Consider the following 20697-nt stretch of genomic DNA (forward strand, 5'->3'; position numbering starts at 1 on the left):
ATGCTAATTTCACCGAAAGACAACACATGCACTAATTTTAAAGACATAAGAGCCTGAAAAAGCTGTATTTAAATGTCTAAACTACTGTAGCTTTTCAAGAAATAGATGTTTTACAAGTATCTATGCAGAAGAACGCAAACACTCCAGCTGAGGAAATGAACATAACGTGATCTGTGCTGTATAATACCTACACTTAACCCCTCCAGAAGGGAGGGCAAGGGGAAGGTGTTGTTTCAATTTTTCTTTGCTACTCACTATCCAACCCTTAATTTAATTTTATTTATTGCCAATTAAGATATTTTCTCCAACCCAAGTCTATTTTGCCCATGAAAGTAACTGGTAAGTCATCTCCCTAGCCTTATCTTGACCCATGAGCTTTTCCATTTTGTTTTCTCCCTCTGCCCTGTTGAAGAGGGGCAGTGAGTGAGAAGCTGGGTGGGCAGCTAGCAAAGGTCAGCCCACCACAATACAGTACAGGAAACAAGTGGCAGTCTTGGTTTAATAAAGAAAAAACCCACACACAACACCAAGCACAAAACACACCAGTTATAAAAGCTTTCAGAAGCCTTATCACAGTTCGAATCACTGACATTTTAAGGTTAAAAATTCCCTTATTTCTACAGTAAGCTGTCAGAATTTCTGTATTTTTAAGTAACAGTACCCTACCGCCTTTAACACCTCATGTCTTTTTGATCCTTCGAAGTCATGTGTACGTACATACTTCCAGCAAACAACAAAAAGAAGTTTCAAATCATTCAGAATAGGTGTCCCAAGTGTGAATAAACATATTAAGTCATGGATGATTGACTTGCTTAGCACTTCTGGGTTTTTACATTATACTGCTCTCTACATTTTGGATCAGAACTGACAGCTTGCATTTTCCTATTTGACATTTCAATGATACCCCTGAAAACAAATAGCAATTATACTATGATATCTCTCCATAAGCTTTCTCAGAATCATTGAAGTACTACAGCACTGTAACGAACCAATATGGGTATTTAGCAATAAAGATACTGGAAGAATTGTTTTCTGTCAAAAACCCGCAGTTATAACTCTAAAAACAATGTGTGAGCATCTGGCACAAAAAGAGGAAACTGCATCGATTTCACATGTAAAGCAGATATTTACTTTAATATATTGTCTTTATTATTATAGATGTCTGTTATCTTTTTGCTGCATGAGAGCAGAGTGTGCTGAATCCTTATACCACTACTGTCACAATACCTCTATCGTGAGCTGTCAGTGAATGGCAAAGCATCGCCCACAGTTCATTTAGGGGATAACCCCTCCCTTCACGGCATCAAGTTCATGATGCCTTCTAATAATACACATGAAACTAGCCAATCCCAAGAAAAGAAATACTACACTACCTCCACTCATTTAATGAGCAGCTGTTGTAGTACCCTTTTCTATAAGATCAGCTGTATCTTTTTCCAGTATCAACAATAATATTCATAAGGCCCAGCAGCAGCAGGACAAAAGAGTTTTCTATCTCTGAAACAGGAGCATAATTCCAGTCCTTACTACAGCTTGCAGCCACTCCCAATCCAGAAAGCTTACACTCTTGATAAAAATAACGCGTAATTCACTTTCCTCAAACTACTTATTATGGCTTCTTTCCTATAGAAAGAACTTCCTCTAGACAAAAAGACTCCCCCCTCCCCTCTGTTAAAAATGATGAACCATAGGTACAAAAAAAAAAAAACTCCCTAAGAAATTGAGCATTGCTGGTTTGAAATATCATGTCTATTCAACAGTACAGTTCAGGAAGTAACAGAAGCTGAAATAATAGTTCACTTCCACCAAAAGCAGTATTTCCACTCCTCACCTAGACAGAGCCTCATTTATTTGGGGGTCACATAAATTATGGACAAAACTCATCTGACCATGTGGTGCCGCAGGTTAGGAAACCTAAACCTCTTCCTTTTTTGACTAGTTTAATTTTCTGTTCCATCAGCAGTCAAAAGAGCACCACAATCAGAAAAAGGAAAAAAGGCAAAAGTAGAATCACTCCATTTTGTCACAGCCCATCACAAAACAAAATCCACCTCCACAAAGGCAATCTAAATAAATCTACTACTCTTCCATTTGAAAGATTCACATTTGAACTGCTCTCAAGTACAGTAGAAGACAAAAAAAAAACCCACAACACTACATTCTCAGTTAAGATTGTGCACACTTTTTTAGCTGACCTTTTAGTTACTTTATGAAGACTGTAAACAAGATTAGAAATAGCAGTATTGGCTTTACCCCATTCCTCAGTCCACTTCCTTTAAACAAAGGCTTCAGCTGTAAACACATCAAGCATACCAAACAAGAGGACACTGCCAAGCCTCTCTCATAACAACATGCCTAGTTATGAAGTTTAATTTCAAAGGGCTGGAAAATATTTAAGTCTTCACTTGAAGGGTTAGACATTACTTTTCTGTACGTTTAAGAAATCAGTTTCAACTGTATTTAATTCAAAACATGAATACCAAATTGTATAGACAGGTGATAATAATCCAAAGTTCTGTGATACCATGAAATCTGAATTCCATTTTCATCATTGTGATGAAAGAAAAAATGAACAAAGAAAAAAATAATTTAAAAATCCATACCTTTTCTTGGAGGTAGTTCACCACTTTGTGTTAACTCTGTTCCAGGATATACAATCTCCCCATCTTTTACCATTTCATTCCACAAGCCACATAGTCCATCTCGTGTAAAAGCAAGCTGTTAAAAATAATATATAAATATATTTTTATATATGAAATAATATATATATAGTTACACAAAACAATTTTCTTTCAAGCTAACATTCAAAATACATCAGATTTTATATTTTGTCCCAGAAGAAAGAAAACACATGTATCACCTCACTAGTATATTCATTGTGTGTATATATGACCGGGGTTTAAAATTACCTTCAGAATATATGATTCTCTAGCTATGCTATTTTCAGACTAAAAGCACAAAGAAGTAACTTTTAGATATGCTCAAATACAGCAAGATGAACGTTCTCTGAAAAATTCTCAAAAGCATGGATTTGGTCTCAGAACTATCCACACATTCAAGATAACATCATGCAATAATCAGGGGGGGACATGGGGAGAGGTGTCCTTTTTCCCTTCAGGAAAAGCTATCCAAACAAAGTCACAAAACAGGGATGCATGAAGGAAGTCCCCTCTCCAAACCAGCAACTGAAGAGCTGGGCACTCAACCAGAACACACTACACCGAGGCACAGGTTCATAAAGGTATGTAACCAGTTCAAACTGGCTCTGCTGTGCAAAGCATCTCTCAGAGCCCTCCGTCTTCCTTCCAGCTGCCATAATGCCTCCTCTCACATGCAGAGCCAGATTATGGAACCGATCAGGACTAAAACCAGCTGTGCCTGGGGAAGAGTGAAGGGTCACCTCAGCCCAGGTCAGCTCCCAATACGTTATGTGTGCAATAGGACAAATACTTGCAACAGAACAAATGGCAGGACTGTGCTAGCTGGCAGCACTCGGGAAAGCACCAGCAGTAACGTGAGTCTCCTAATGATTTATCAATTTGGATCTCCCTTGAAGAATCCTAAGGACTGGGATAACTTGTCTTCTACTGATGTTGTTCTCTGCTTTATAAAACACTGCAAAACAGGTGTCAACATCCCCAGTGAAATCCATAATAACCAGGCAGTAATCTGCAGCCATGCAGCGTAAGGGAGGAGGGGAGTACACGAAACTGAAAAACAGAATACCTTTTGCATACCAAAGTGGTGCAGTGGAGACATTTAAAAAAAACTGCAGAAGGCTTATTCAGAAGCATCTTTGTGTTATGTAACTAGTATTCAGATCTGAAGTGGTTTAACTGAGGAGTAACACAAAGACATTACTTACACAATCGCTGCAAAATATTTCCCATTATACACAGAAGCCCACTTAATACTTTATTTTGATCTATCTCCTAAAGATATTTTGAAGATTTCAGATTTTGAAGAGCCACAACCACCAGCAGGGAAGCCATCTGCTGAGCTAGCTAATCTCACTTACCATGAAGGATTAAAGACAAGTTTCATGTTTTGACACCACTGTAACACACTAAATCACCACAGTAGTTTTGTGACTTTCATATTGCATACTTCAGAAATCCACTCATTAATGATTTCCACCTTTTTTCTTTCGGCATAAAGTATGAGCTGTCACATCCTACCTATTTGTCACTTGCTATTTCCTATCTCCGGGGGCTAAGAGGGGAAAGAATCACACAGTGTGAGCTAGACATCATTCAGCTTACCTAGAGTTTATCAGTTCTGCAACACCAGAATTACACCGTGACCATGCTTTACCAAAAGGTACAGTCCCTGTTCTACCAGAGCTAGAGAGCACATAAGAGCTTTTGCAAAGATTCTGTGTTTCACTAAAAGCTTTACATTTGGCTATTTTTAAATTAAAAAATGGAGTAGTTTGAAGTAAAGCTGCGCTTCAACAATGCAAAAAGGAAAAAAATACAACAGCCGTTCACCGCTGACCAAATTTCTTGCGTTGTTCTTACTCTATAAATATTTCAAAAATAAATGGCGTTTACTTTCTGTTTCATCAGATGTGGTCATATACTTTAGAGGGGTACTTAAGGAATTTATTTTTCACAACTTTTTTCTTGCAAAAACACCTAAAGACACTTCTTTTTGGCTCATACATGATAGAAGATTCAAAAAAAAAAAAAAAACCAACCAACCTACATTAACCTGTTGAATGCTAACCTATGCTAAAATAGAAGCTTGGAAAAATAGTGAGGCAACCCTCCAAATGGTCCGCATAATAAATTATGGTTGTCACAGAGCTTTTTGTCTAATAAACTGCCTTTTCATACCTTTTATTCTACATTCTGAGATCACTTTCATATGGAAAATTATTCTCACAGACCTTAAGCTTACCATCTACGGACCTACAGGCTTTGAATTCAAGGTTCTTCATAATGCAGCACTGTTTTATTTCAGAAACCTTACTACTTTCCTAAGCATTGCTGTAAAGTAGAATCAAGAATTTTCTCTATTTTGTAACCTCTAATTCTTTCACACAGCACAAAGTTCACACATGTCCTGCACGCAACTAAAAACTGAAGAAGTAAACAAAATTTCTTCTGCTTTGGGTTTGGCGTTCAAATTCTTATCAAAGTCATTTTCTTGGCGTGTTGCATATAGATAGAGAAACCACCAGGATTATAGGTCAGAGAGAGTTCCTCCTCCTTCTCCAAATACTTCCTGTGGAAGCTCACTCCACAAGCAGCCTTCAGATAAAAATTTTGCTCTTAATCAGGTTGTAGTTAACATTTTGCGGGTGGTGTATGTGTTGGAGTGGAGAAAGAAGACATGTTTGAAAGTAAAGGAACACTGAACTATTATTTTTAGCAATAATCAAAGCAACCAACTCAAAGGACAATCAAGAAACAGTAATCTGACATAACTAAAGGCTACTCAATTCCGACTGTAACAAGTTCACTATTAATCTACTTTATGTTTGGTAGACATATTAAACAGTAAATTGCCACTATGATAGCCAAAAGTGAAAAAGCCTGAGTTGAAGTGATAAATCGTTCAAGCAATTTTATTTTCATGATCCCAAAACTCTGTAACTATAAAAAGAAGCCTCACAACTCCCTTACGAGAAATATTTCACTTAATCAACAGAAACGGAGAGGAGTGGCTAATATGCCAGAAAGTTGTGTTGCCATCCACAGGCCCTCGACAGGCTGGAGAAATGGGCTGACAGGAGCCTCGTGGGTTCAGCAAGGAGGAGTGCAAAGTCCTGCACCCGGGGAGGGACAACCCCAGGCACCAGCACATGCTGGGGGCCGTCCAGCTGGAAGGCAGCTTTGCACAAAGGCCCTGGGGGTCCTGGTGGACACAGCTGAACATGAGCCACCAATGTGCCCTTGCTGCAGAGAAGGCTAATGGGTGTCCTGGGCTGCATTAGGAGAAGTCTTACCAGCAGGCCGAGGGAGGTGATCCTTCCCCTCTACTCAGCACTGATGAGGCCACACCTGGAGTACCGCGTCCAGTCCTGGGCTCCCCAGTATGAACAAGACATGGACGTACTGCAGAGTCCAGCGAAGGGCCACAAAGATGATTAAAGGACTGGAACATCTCTCCTGTGAGGCAAGACTCAGAGAGCTGGAACTATTTTGCCGCAAGAAGAGAAGGTTCAGCAGGGAACTCCTCAATGCATATAAACATCTGAAGGGATGGCACAAAGAGTATGGAGCCAGGCTCTTTTCAGTGGTGCCCACTAGCAGTAGGCATGAAATGAAACACATACAGTGTTCCCTCAGACCATCAGGAAACATTTTTTCACTGTGAGGTTGACCGAGCAATGGCACAGGTTGCCCAGGAAGGCTGTAGACTCTCTATCCTTGGAGATATTTGAAAGCCATCTAGACACTGTCCTGGGCAACTGGCTCTAGGTGGCCCTGCTTGAACAGGGGGCCAGGAGCAGATAGATTATCTCCAGAGGTACCTTCCAACTTCAACCATTTGCGATTCTGTGAATCTAACAGCTGAAGATAAGATTAAGTCAATTCTGTTGTACAAAAGTCAAATACCTTCTCTGACTACACAATCTTGCTTTTCTTTCTTTCTGCAGTGTTTTAAGACTATCTTATGCAGCACAAGCACGTATTATTTAATTCTTTTGCTCCCACCAATACATCCTGCATTCAGTCACCTGCAAGGAGTCTATCAACAAATCCAAGTGCTGAGACAGGAAAAACTAGAACTTTGTTCAGAACAAAATTAGAAGATATCTCTCTTGATTTCTGTTTTCCAAAATATAAGACTCTTCTTCAAAAATATGGCTCTTCTTCCACTCATTTCTTCAAAGAAAACTCACAGAGCAATCAAAGGTGTGTAATGGTGGCAGCGTAAGAGAAGAAAAACACATTTGGCATCTTCATTGTTTCTGACATCCTGGAGCTGAAGTACAAGAACACCGACCTGTGTTTTGTTAAGTCTAACACTCTCCCACTAGATTGCTTGATTTATGTGGACATCTGACTCTCTAATGATGTAACTTCATTTGTGAATGTTTAAAAGGGTGAACTTGACAAACTCAGTAAGATAACAAATTAATTATAATTAAGTTTCACTGAACTTTTGCCACTGGCAACAGTACCAGAGATGTACACTCTGTAAAAACCCCGTAAGGGCCCCGCGTCCCTGCTTGCCTGACCACACACATGCTGCCTTCCCAAAACAGAGACAACAGTAGCTCCATGCTCCACCACCACTATCCACTGCCCCTTACAACCTTGGCCCATGTTCTTAATCCTCCCACTCATTCCACCAAATCAAGTGCCATTCCCCATACCCCAGATCTCCCTTGTTCTTCCCATGGCATCTCCTGACCTCCTCTCATATAAGACCACAGCCAGATTATCCTCATCTCATATCCACTTCACCTTCAAGCCACTTCAACCATTTCTCACACATTCTCATCCCCAAACCATGTCTTGATCTCTGCACTCATACAGCATATATCTCACCAAATTCATACTTACCACACAGACCTAAGTCTCAGCCCTGCTCATTTAACGTAAGCCAAAAATACAAGAGCCTAAACAGAAAGACTTCAAAGTGAATGTCTACTGTACTGTAAACTGGGTAGCCCCCACTCTAACTTTTTGCTAATCCTACCTCTGCAGTTAAACTATAATTTATTCTGTCTGCTACAAGATTTAATTAAGTCAAAGGGATCTCTAGTTTGGTTGCTGGCATGTGCTGCTGCCACCCCTCCAACAGGGCTGGCACTGAAACACTCGTCCATCCCCAACAACTCTAGAGAATAAGGCATCGACATTGACATTTCCTTACATTTCAAGAAAATTAAATCTTGCAATCTTAACTGGGTAAGCTTCTGAGAATTCTCAAAGCACCACTACATTTTTGCTTTTAGTAATTTATTTTCAGAATAATCAGCAGCTGTGATTTTGTTCTCAAGTCAACTATTTAAGTCAAGTGAAGCTTATTCCATGTGGTATTGCAGATCATGTTCTTGATATGGTTTCACAAACTTTCATGCAGAAAGCATAGAAGCCTCCATAAAAGTTAATTCGAGCTCAAGAAGAGTGAAGCCAGGAGAAGAAAATGACACAAAAGGACAGGAAATGATTCAGGAAGGATTTCTGATTATGTAACTGCACTGGAAATTCAAGAAAGTGACTTCATAATCACAAAATGTCAATCTGGATTTAAAATATAAGCTACTTAAATAATCTTCACCTCAGAATTGCCAGCAGCAGGGAGGGGGAGAGAATCTGTTCTTCCATTCAGTTATTTCTGCATTAGTCATTGGCTGCATTTTAAACACTAATTTAAAAAACATTTTTCTTCAGAAATAGATTTAAAAGAAAAAAACTTTTTCAGACCAGTAATAGTGAAGAAAAATCACAGAACAGTAAATCCTTTCCCAAGTCTCTGCTGTTTTCGCTTTTTTGAATCCGTTCAATTTCTGTTTCCTTTTTCATTGTCACCTAACTTCCTTCCTTCCCTGCTGAAGCATGCCCTGAAACCACAGCTGCTACGCAAAGCACTGTGCAACATCATTAGATCTAAACATACCACTCTAAAGCTCTGATAGCAGAGACAGAAAAGTTCAGGAGTCCCACATTACTTCAGCAGATTTGGGGTTAAACTAGAAACGTCCCCATAACAAGTCTACCAGTCTTACATGTGTTGCAAAAGTTTAGTAACAGCTAATGGTCATACGCAAAGGAATACCATGCAACTCCCTCAAACTTAGAAGAGAAATTCTCTAACTTGCTTCATTTGCAGAACAGTAGTTTGAGCCCAAATATTTGCATAAATATTAAACCTGATTTTTCTAATCTATCACTCCATATATATAGTCCTTACTCCTCCCTCTTGAAATCCATTATTTTAGAGGACAGCACTACTTCATTTTCTAAATAATATTAAAAATCCCTACTGCAATCTTCACTTCCCTTAAAAATGTAATTGCTTGCTATAAGACTTTCTACATAAGGTCTTCATTTTTTCATCAGAAACCCCAAATTAAGAAGAAAATTAGCAGGAAATCAAACAAACAGAGAAAGCATCACAAACTTCTTGCTTTTAATAGTCAAGACATCATTTATTTACCTTATCTTCTCACAAGCAAAAACACTGACCTAGATGCTACAAGAGGGCAATTTTCATGTAACTCAAAATGTCAAATATAACTTTGAAGGGAAGGTTCAAAGATTTTAGACCAATGCAACTCTTACAATTGGCTATTTAATTTTAAAAAGCTTACTCTCATCTCTGTGGCAAAAGATGACAGAAATAGCCTGCCAACCACGAACTCAATGAAAACTGATTAAAATGCATCATATTGCTCTCATAGACAGCTCTTGCACCTTGACTGCTACCTGAAGTTTTTTTCCACACTACAGGAAAACGAAAGTTTTTCACCTCTAATCCCTGCTATTAAGCACAATAGCTCTCCACAGGATCCAGAATAAGCAGACTAATTAAACACCATTTGAACACACACATGCATCCCATTAGTCAACAGCAATTCTAGTTTTTTCATTATTCAGTCATCACTAATTAAAGTTCTCTGTATAAAGTTCTAAATTAGTAGTAAAGTACATCTATTTAATCGGAATTATTTTAAGCACAGTTTGATTCAGCAAACTAGGTATCTAGGTTTATGGAAACAATTTTAATGTTCCTTTCAATTTGTATATTTTTTATACTTTCTTTTTTTAAAAAAAGGATGCCTTCCTCAGAAAGTCATTAAAACACAGTTTCCCATTACACACAGATATCACTATAAATGTGATGGTTTCTACAAGTAATAGACATAAATAGGTAGGTGTTTTTAAATGTATAAATTCAACTTAAAAAAATAAGTTGGAAATTTCAGTGATATACTAACCTTTCTAGCAACTACATTAAATGTGACCCATGAAAAAGCGCCCTGTACTAAAATCCACCTGTTTTATAACTTCATGGTATTATTTTATTAATTATATTATACACATATTAATGAGGTAGGTAATATGAGAACACATTACATATTGTACTACTGATGTTACCTCATATTGAGCTGAGCTATCCTAATTTTTCAGCTTTTTTCAGACAACACAGAATATCTTAATTCTGCTCCACCAGGAAATTTAGATTTTTAATAAAACAAGTGTTTCTCATCAGTTCAAAATTATACTAGCAGCTGTAAATCATACACTAATAGGTTAATAACTTATAAAGTTAGTAAAACGACATGGAACAGTCATGAGTTGCGCTTGGGTCTTTGTAGAGCATTTTGGCTTCCTATATTAATATTGAATACTTTCAGATAAATATAAGCAAAAAATATAATGGAATAAGATACAGTTCCATTAACATTCCATACCAGTTAATCCTGCAGGCTAGAGACTCACTGCTATTACAAAAGGGCTTGTCTTTGACATTCTCTTAAGAACAGTAGTAATATGCTACATCACGCTGGCTTTGCCTCATAAAGAGTAACATCCCAAAACTGAGTAAGAACATTTAAATTTGGACTGGATGCCAGCTGGAACAGTGACGCACACAGGTGATTAAACAAAATCCAAGCTAAAATCCACGTGTCATTCTTTTCTTATTATATTAGTACCACTATATTATAGACTTATTAATGCATATAGTATTATAATATTGTGTATTACATTATTGATGCAACATCTTGAGCTAAGGCAAAAAAGAATCTAATGATTTTCAAAGAGATTTCACTGTCTTAATCCACAATAACTGCCACAGTCATCAAGTCTAAAGAGCGAACTCCCTGGCCACAGTGAAGGAAGAAGAAAAAAAGAAAAAAAAAAAAAGGAAAAAAAACCCCACACAAACAACACACAGAAGAAAAAAAAAAAAATAAGGCGGCAGCAAGTCAAACTTCAGAGACTACCAGCCCACCAAATGAAACATTTCACTTCCAATTCTACACTCCTCCCCAAAATTTGCAACAAACTTTATCTAAAAACAAGGAAAAAATAGTTTTAAAGATTAATCCATCTCTATATGTCTCCTAAGGTAAGAGTTCCCCCATATAACTGTTTCTCCAAGGTCTTTCACCTACCCACTCTTGCATGGCTGTACAGTGAAAAGTTAAAAAAAACTAGCTGCAAAGCTAAGAGTTTCAGGGTCTAATTCCAAACAATATTTTGTAGTTCAGCTTGATTAATTTACATAAATTCGTGTGTCTTTCTTCGAACCTCTCCTAGATACCGTGCTCTTCTTTTCAACTCCTGTTGACAGTCTCTTGAACACCAATAACACTCTTCTATAGTTAGCTGGTAAAAACATGCACAATGGGAAATCAGCGTATTCCGTACACATAGAACTTAAAGGATTAAGAGACAGGATTTATACCTATAAAGAAATTTCACACTCAGCTAGGTCATGCTAGTCAAGAGTAGCTAAAATAGCCAATCGTGCAATAGAAAAATTCCCCAGAGCCCAAAACCCCATTACTTGACACACAACATCTGCCTTTTAATGCATTAAAAAGGAGCAATTCAAGATTCACATGCACATTTTTTAAAATACTGAACACATACGTCCAGATAAAGTTCTGTGATGAGGACCTGTGTAACACCAAAAACAGTTAATCTAATAAGAAAATTACATTATAGCCAGGAGGCCTGGCTAGTCTTCAGATTCCAGAGAAGCGATGTTTGCATCCAGCAGATCACAAATGATTACTGTTCTTTTATTTCATTAATCACATTATTTTGACTACAGCATGACTGGAAGAAAACAAAGGGAGTACCCTGGCAATTAGAGTCTACCTTGTTATTACTCATAAAGAACTCTTATTTATAAGAGAGATTATTCATAGAAATTTGTTACAAATTAAGATTTTTATTATTAAAAGGAATTATTACAATATATTAACTAAACAACAGTCTCATAAAAGAGAAATATTTCATTGCAGTTTTACACACACAGCTGAAAATAATCCTTAAGGTCTGGATCACAATTGAAACCCTCCTGTCAAAAGTTTACATAAACAAAAAAAAGGGATGTAGAAAAATAGTGCTACAAATGAGGAAAAATCTGACAGATCACATGAACAGTCACATTTTGCACCCCATTAATACGGAAGAAAAATAGGCAATGCATAGTCAGCAGCTGTTACAAACAAAGATTGCCACTTTTTCAGTTAAAATTCTCCTCTATTCTACAAAAATTTAAGCAACATATTTGTAATCTAGAAGCCACCCTCCAGGGAACACAAGAATATTTCCATATTTCTTAATATGTTTATCTTTAAATTGTTTTCTACTATGCTTATTTACCTCATTACCCAGAGCATTTAACTTCGTTAAGAATAAAAGATGAAAATAGAACAAATCTAGCCAAATCAAGAGCAAGCCCTGTCATTTTATAGCATTTACATATAAGACCTACTAAATAATGTAACCTCTAAGGCTATATCTGTCACTTCTGATTCCGATTTAGGTTGTTTGACATAAAATATTGGAGAAAGGCTGCTTTTGAATCACAACTGCATGGGGAAACACCCTTGTCTAACCAAAAGAGCAGCCAAACTCAACCATTCAGACTACCAGCATGTTATCTGGGGTAAAGTCACTCAAGATGAAAATTCTAAAATTTTGCTAATATTAACCTGTAACAAAGGAGTAACACAGGCTGACCCACCCCAAAAAGAATTTCAGAGTTTTGAGCAGTAACCTGGAAAGGTTATTCAAAGTAAGAAACCTATGTGCAACATCTGGGGGAAGGAAGAAGACCAACAAGACGAGGACTTAGTCTAGTTACCCATTTCATCTGAAACAAACATCAACTGACCCAAACCACTCTGCTCTTCTGTACTTTCCACTTAATATTCAAACCTGAATTGGGAAAACATGATAGTATCCTCATCTCTGTATCACGCAACTTTGATAAATGAAAAGATCATCTTCTAAAACAAAACTTCCACCAAACACCAGCACATTTCAACAAATCTCAAGCACATACCTTTGACAAAAAATTTGCTCCCTTCAAAAAGAACAAAACTTAAAGGAAGCCTATACCCATTATACAAACAACTACAGTAAAAGTTAATCTGACTTCTTCAAAATATACACTGGACTTCCATCACCTTTTGTTTCAGTTCTCTTGTGTATTAAAGCCACTAGCTCATATACATGCAAAAAGCATAGCAACAGCCTAAGCGAAAAATTTATAGTTCTAGCAGTAATGATACTAGTATCATTAATATTATTAATAATAAATACTTTTTACTTATTTAGAACAAAATAATAATAGTTCTAGCATTCGCAGCTATGCACTTTGACACTCTGCAAAAATAACATACGTACATAGTCCAGCTTGTATCTAAGCAGAAGGGACTGGACTGACAATACAGATCTACTTGCAGCTTAAAGTAAGTTAGTGTTTCTTCAACATAGGTTTTAAACCAGCATACTCAAAAACCCTAAAGACCTATCTCAAGAGGAAGGCTGCAGTCTTCTGTCTGTCAGCTATCTGGACTAAAAGCATCCTTGATCTGCACCTGAAAGGTCACAATGCAATACATCTAACTCCTTACCTGTAAGTCTGTCTTCAACCATCTGGAGTCAAATCTAGCTTGAGCAGCCAGACAAAAAGATTCAGAAGACATGTTTCCTTCTCCAGCCTCCTCTCCAGGCTGGCTTTGCAGCCCAACCTGCCACAGAACGAGAAAAATAACAACCTAGTGCATGAAATTAACCACACAAGGTTATTTTTGTTCAGACTAGGATGGCTTCCACTTGGATCTTTAGAAATTTATCGTGAATAAGGACCTCCCCCGATCACAGCCCTGAAAATGCACAGGGAGAAAAACACACATTAAGAACACCTGGCACCCCCAAACCCCCTACTTCGCTTCCCTGTAGCGCTGGCGGAACGCAGCCTCCCCTCTGCTGCACCGAGCTACAGCAGAGGCCTAACGCGCGCCCCCCCCCCCAGCCCCATAAGTGGTGCATGAAATAAATAATTGATCGCAGATTACGCAAGCCGCAGGCCAGCATAAAGCGATTATCAGGGCCACCCGCGCCCCCTCCTCCCCCGCCAGCAGCCGAGGCCCGGGGGCTCCCCCCGGCCGCACCACCCCCCTCTCCCGGCCGCATCCCCCCCCCCCCTCGCGGCCCACTGTCACTGCCCCGACGGCCACCAGCCGCCGCTCCATCCCACCTCGGGCAGCCCGCGGCCGGGACCTGGGGGCCGGGGCCGGGCAGGAGGGGCGGGTGAGGCCCCGCCCGGGCAGGGGTCGCTGCACACGGCGCGGGGGCCGCACCGCCCTCCCCCCCGCGGGGCTCCCTAGCTGAGGAGGGGCGGACCCTTGCGCCCCTCCCCGCTACACCGAGGCCGGGCGCGCTGGCGCCCACCGCCCCCCCACTGCGGCCGGCTCCACGGGGCGGGGGGGGGCGCGCCCGCTCTCTGTCTCCCCCCCTCTACCCGCCGAGGCAGATGGAGGCGCCGGCGCGCGCGCCAGCCTCCCTCGCACTCACCGGCCGGCCGCAGCGGCGGCTCCTCGCCACTTGCCTCGCCTCGACCGCGCTACCGCCGCCCGCTCGGCCCCGGGTAATCCTCGCCCCTCCTTCCCCCGCCCGCCCGCCCGCCCCCCCCCTCCGCCGGCCGAGCCGCTCGCCGGTCCCTCCCTCGGTACTGGAGATGGGGGAAACTCGGCCAATTCGCGGCTCAGCCCCTGCTGCGCCAGCAAGGCTCTCGGCCAATCAGGAGGGGAGGGGGAGGCGGGACATCCTGCCCCGGCCGGGCCGCAGCGGGGGGGCGGGGCCGGGGCCGGGGGCGGGGCGGGGGCGGGGCCGGGGGCGGGGCGGGGGCGGGGCCGGGTGGGGGCGTCGGGCCGCCTGGCAGATGCGCCTGAAACCAGGCCGGTGGTGGTGGGGAGCGGGGCCTGTGTTTAGGTGGGATGCAGAGGTTAAAAAAAAAGAGCGTTTGGGGTTGTTTTTCTTAAGTCGCTTTAGGGACCACCGGCAAACTACATTGTTAAGGTCGCTTATGGAGAAAAAAAAAGCAATCGTGAGATATTTCATAGCAGAAATGTCAATAAGGAGTAGTTGGGAGCAAACAAAATGGCAGAAAAGCCTAAAAAAGTGGAGGCTGGGGACGGGAACACGCTGCTACTACACAGAGCGGGAAGGATGGTGGCGCAGGGTGTGGAGCCTGGCTGAGGGCGGGCGGTGGCGACTGGGCCATACCAGCGGCTGCCTCAGCGCCCGGTTGAGAAGCAGCAAATCACCACGCTTTGGGTAACCTTGTTGGGGACAGTGAAACACATCAGTGGTTTGAAACCCAAATTAACCAAAGGTGAAGTTCCTCACAGTACTTAGGCTGCTGTCCCCCGGCGGCTGAGGAGTGAGGAAGGTGAGAGCAAGGCTTGGCAGACGGGGCCATGGTTGGCTTTGGCCAACGTGAATATTCCCACAGCCTGAATGTCCATGAAATTCTGACAGAACTTGAGACTGTTTGCTGACATTTGGGCAAATGTACACAATGTTTAGTCGCTGTTATTTAGGAAGCATTTTTGTAAGACGCAGTGAACTTGATTCTCTGGGGTTCATTTTCAAAGTAAGAAATGCAACTAGGACCTAACTGCTTAGCCTGTCCCATCTCAGACCTCTCTTGGATCATGACACAGTAGTCACTTAAAGTGAAATACTGTAAAAAATTTCTGAAGTGCCTGAAAATTTATATAAAAAGATAGCAATTACCAATTTCCTCAAATTACTCCCAGAAACTAAAAATCCAAATCTTCAAAACCAAAAGTAGTTTCCTTTGAAAAATCTGCCTAAATGCCTACATGTCAAAAGTTTTAATATGAAGGAACTGGAAGTTTTGTCATGCATACCATATTGTGTCTATTCTGACTAGTCCATGGCTGGGCAAGAGCTAGTACACCAGGATGGGAAATATTTTAGTCTTTTCTTACCTAGTAGACTGGAAATAGAAGAAAATAGTCATTTTAACATATTCTGAGCAGAGATAAAAACCGCTTTGCAGTGTATGGAGCCCAAACCAGAAGGAATTAGGAAAACTTCGCTGAAACCACAGTGCCCACTGATTGTGCCTACTGCTTGTTTAAATGATTTGCAAGTCAGATCTATATGAGATACTTTGCATGTGCAACATTCACTGCCATTTTTTGTTTGTGTCTTCAAGGAGATCATATTTAGACAATCTGCATTTATTTTGGAGAGTTTTCTTACTAAATAACAAATGGCAGTAGCCTTTTGCAGGGACTCTTGATGTGAATAATTTGAAGAATGCATAACAAGCTAACTTGTTAGACTTGAATCACTGGCCCAATTAGCAGGTACACACGCGCTTCAACAAAAAACAAAATATATTTGGGTGCAGTAACCATGGAAATTCAAAGCTAGAGATACTTCTGAAGAATTTATGAATTATTTTGTATTTCCAAATTTAGATTTCACTTCTGATGAATAATTTTTGTTTGCATTTGAAATGCATTGTAATAGCATGGTACAATCTCAAATGGCATTCTCATTTATAAAAATATGTACCCACCATGGTTTCCAAAGAGAAAAGTATGTCTGGTACAACAACATGAATATGTACTTTGATAACATTACTAAAACTAATTTATTAAAAATTCTACAAATAATCAGAAAATTCAAAGACTCTGGAAGCTTTTGCAGTTATTAAGTCCACCAATAACTGGTATTCTGATTTTTAGGTAACAATGATGTTTTGTTTCACTTCAGATTGACTAAGGTAATAACGGTGATGTACAGGTCTGATGGACTTCAGAAAGCAAGTTCAATCCAAAGAGTTGAAGTGTTACCACTCAAGCCTCATGTTCTGCTCTCCTGATGCATATTTCCATCTTAATGCAGGGTTATATGATCCCGCGAATCAGTTCTCCAACCATCCTCTTTTGTGCTCCAGCTTGCTAAAGTAACCTACGTTACACCCAAGAACATCATTAAATGGATCTGATGGCCCTGACTTAAGAGACACCGGCATCCTCAGGAGCTGCAGGGCAGACCACTAGTGAGGTGGAAGTAACTTCAGCTCTCTACTCTCACTGCAAGTCTGCCAAAATCCTTTTACATCTTTCTTACTTCCTCCAGAGAAATGGCTGGACATGGAATAATCTAGTTGCTGTGGTCACATACTGTCACTCATTTGTATGTATCTGCTAGCCATATGGTCAAATCACTGTTATTATAGATTAAAGCAAGAATTAAATACATCAGAATGAAAGGCACACTAAAACCAAGGGATTACATATTCTGGTCCACCTCTTAGAACACCTACATACAGAGTGCTTTAAAAATGGCTGGCTCTGGGCAAGACCTCTCTTTTGTTGTAAATGTGGCAGAGAAGCTATACCAGTTTCTGCAAGAGAAGAGGCACTGTAGAGGTGCAGGATTTAGAGGGAAAGGATAGTGGTGCACAAGGGATCCGTGTTAACCATGAAGAAGAACGCAGGGCTGGTGGCGTGATTGGTGCCCTCCCCTCACCTCGGTGCAATGCCAGATTGTAGCACTGTCAGGCAGGCCTAAGGAGATGGGGAAGAACAGACACTAACTGAATAAAGTGAAACTATCACAGTAATCTGAAGCAGAACAGGCAGAAGGAAAAAAAGTATCTTTGCACAATCTGGGCAGCACCATATTTCTTTTTATTTCACATGTGATGATGGTATCCTAAGTATTGACAAGATCAGTCTCAAAAATTGAAGCAATTGCTTTCTTAGGTAACTAAATCAAAAACCTTAAGAGCCAGTGAGGAAATGGTGAGAATGGACTCTTTAATCAAAAAGGACAAAAATGAGCAAGTGTATGTTTACATAAAAATAGTATCTAGTCCTAAATGCAGGCCTTCTAGGTATAAGCATGAAATCTTCACTAATTAAGTATTAGTTTAAATGCGTGAGCTCTAGGAAATCCATTCTAGTTATAAAAGCAGTGGAATGTGGGGCATTTTTTTCTCTCATTAGTGAATATCAATAATTGTTGTGCATGCAATTGGAACACAAAACCGTCTCTGTAAGAGCAGTGCCTAACTGTTCACTGCAAGACAATGCCTTTTTTGTTTGTAATTTTTTTCAAGAGCCATTTGTGTTGAGCTCTCCCACTGAGTTTAGAAGCCTTTGTGTACTATTATCCACAAAATGCAAAATCCAGTCCACTCTGGGCTTAAAACAAGTTTAAAGAATTTCCTGGCTTACTTCTCGGCGATGAAGGCGTTCCCAAAGAAGGTTAGAAACATCTACAATTTTGTTATTTTAATATTCTCTGAACAGAACTGTTGGCCAAAATTTCAGTTTTATACAATTAAAGCTCATGATGAGGCCCATTATGTCTTTATTATATTATTTGCAAAAAATGTTATCAGTTCAAATGGATCAATACATATTATTACGCCACACCAGTGCTTCCTACAGGGGGAAAACAGGGCAGAAGGGACATAATAGGATTCTCCTCCTTCCCACATACACTAGTGTGTAAATAGTCACAATGGCACTTTCTACTAGCTATTTTTATTATTAATTAAATATTATTTACATAAGGAGGAGAACAACCAAATAAAGGAAGCAGCTTCCATGTTCCAAAACCGAAGCCTCTTGCAATCAATATCCTAACTCTCTTTCCTCATGCCTCCTCAAGACAATGAAACAAGATCCACCGTATGTCTGCATGGCTTTCTGCTCCTTTCCCACTTTCAGTGGTAACAGCCGTGCTACTTCTCATCTTTTTCTCTAATATATCTCTGTTCCAACTGATATCCTTCACATTCTTTCACACTTTCAGGATCATTACACTCCTACCTTTACTGGGCAGTGATACATACTTGTTCTAGTTTGGAAACTGTATTGTTCCTCTGTTAAACAGAATTTGAGTAACCCCTCCCTGCCTGTTTTTTTTCACCCTGATTTTAAATGATGACTATTGCTTACACCCAACATTTCAACAAGTTCTTCTGTGACATTTTTTTTTGCGAAAATAGTTTTGTGTGAATCACAGTATATTGTACAGCTGACACAGCTCAATTGCAGAGGTGGTGCTGGAAAAGCAATTTCAGAGTACCAGGAACTGAAAAAAAAAAAAAAAAAAAAGAAAAAAGAGGGATGGAGCAACGAAAAACAGTCACAATAAAGGCACAGTTTCCACAGGTAGCTTATTAGAATCCATTTTTAATTACATTTTGCATAGTTAATTATTTTTTAAATTGGAGTGAATCCTGTCCTTGTTAAAGCAAGCAGTAACATTTTCATTGACTTCATTAAGCTCAGAAATTCAGCCTCATATATTCTTTATTTTAGTCATCCAGTGCCAACCACATTAATTTTTATTCTCCCAGAAAAACACAATCCCAAAAGCTTGCTTTCCACATTATGTCCTCCGATACAGAGAAGAAAGGTTGTTTTCTTCTCTTCAGCCCCTGCATTTCTGTCCAGGGAGTCTCTTGCCTTACAGCCCAAACCAGTCTGATCTGATCTCTGAACTCAACAACAATAATGAATTCTCCATGGCTGTTCCTGTTACTTCTTCAAATTATCAATTCAAAATAATCAGTTCATAAAATATTTGAGATGGATTTTGTTTTCTGACTTGCAAAGTGGCTTTGGAAATGCCAGCTTGAGTATGCTTAGATCTTCAGGAGACCTTGGAAGGGAACACTGCATAAATATTCAGATATCCATTACAGACCTGTTGAAATTAAAAGCATTTGGTATACAGCAATGGATATATCATAAATTCAGATGTAAAATATATATATACTAAAAAACAGCTACCTCCATAAGCTCTCTATCATTTTCAAATTAAATACAATTATTAACTTAAAGCCAAGCAGAAAATGTTTGTATTTAAAAGGCATTTTCAATTACAGGAATATTCTGTATAAGATTTGCTATCAATACGATCTAAAGATATGTTACAGTACTAAGCTATGTTCATAAAACTTCACCTACAAATACTAGATTTGCAAAGTGATAAAGATACAATTTAAAAATCCGCCCAAACATCAAGGCAATGCTAAGGGTAGTAGAAATCAACACGGTATTACACTGGAAATTAAAATATATCCTTACTATTATACTAACCTATATATTGAGGGCAGAATGAGTCTGTATTATCATAATACCATGCAAAGAGATTATCAGTATTTGAATGTATTCTACCTGATGGGAGGCTAGTTGCCTAGTTATCATTTACAAATTAACCAACCAACAGGCAATGCAATATGCTTCACAATCACTTAAAATGGTGGAGGGATGGTCACAAGGCACGTTGATCAGCAGGAACATTTTGAATTTTAAGTGCATAAACAAGAATGTTGTATTTTTTTCCTAAATTATTATGCAAAGCATAGGTCATTGCAGAAAACCTAGAAACAAAATGGAAATAATTTAGCAAAATGAGAAAAGCATATCCGTTAGAACTCTGAAATAAAGGTGTCTTATGCCCCTTAGTTAGGGTAGGTGGGTGCAGTAGGGAGAAACTTTACTAGACAGAGATGGGAACTATATTCTTTAGGCAATGATCAGAGCATGAGAAAAATCTCCTAATATATAAGAAGGAGGCATGATGCTAATTTTAATTCTTTCCATTTAGAAGCTACCAAGTATTGAGTTTCTCCTAATACCTGGAAGGTGGCCAAAAACACTTCAGCTTTTATACGTTACTTAATATATAGGGAAACACT

At 39.7% G+C, this 20697-nt stretch overlaps 1 protein-coding gene across 3 annotated transcripts in view; it reads right to left on the reverse strand.

The window, feature by feature from the left end:
• Positions 1 to 14607, reverse strand: part of HERC2 (HECT and RLD domain containing E3 ubiquitin protein ligase 2) — a 113356-nt gene extending 98749 nt beyond the window's left edge. For all 3 annotated transcript variants that reach the window (XM_040584822.1, XM_040584823.1, XM_040584821.1), the window contains exons 1-3: positions 14508 to 14607; positions 13565 to 13681; positions 2604 to 2718 (exon numbers count right to left, since the gene is read on the reverse strand). In XM_040584822.1, coding sequence (XP_040440756.1) covers positions 2604 to 2718; positions 13565 to 13636 — 187 coding nt within the window. In that variant the 5' untranslated portion in view covers positions 13637 to 13681; positions 14508 to 14607. The remainder of the gene's footprint in view (positions 1 to 2603; positions 2719 to 13564; positions 13682 to 14507) is intronic.
• Positions 14608 to 20697: the final 6090 nt, after the last annotated feature.

This window comes from Falco naumanni, chromosome 2 (genome assembly GCF_017639655.2).
Source record: "Falco naumanni isolate bFalNau1 chromosome 2, bFalNau1.pat, whole genome shotgun sequence".
In the NCBI taxonomy this organism is placed as follows: Eukaryota; Metazoa; Chordata; class Aves; order Falconiformes; family Falconidae; genus Falco; species Falco naumanni.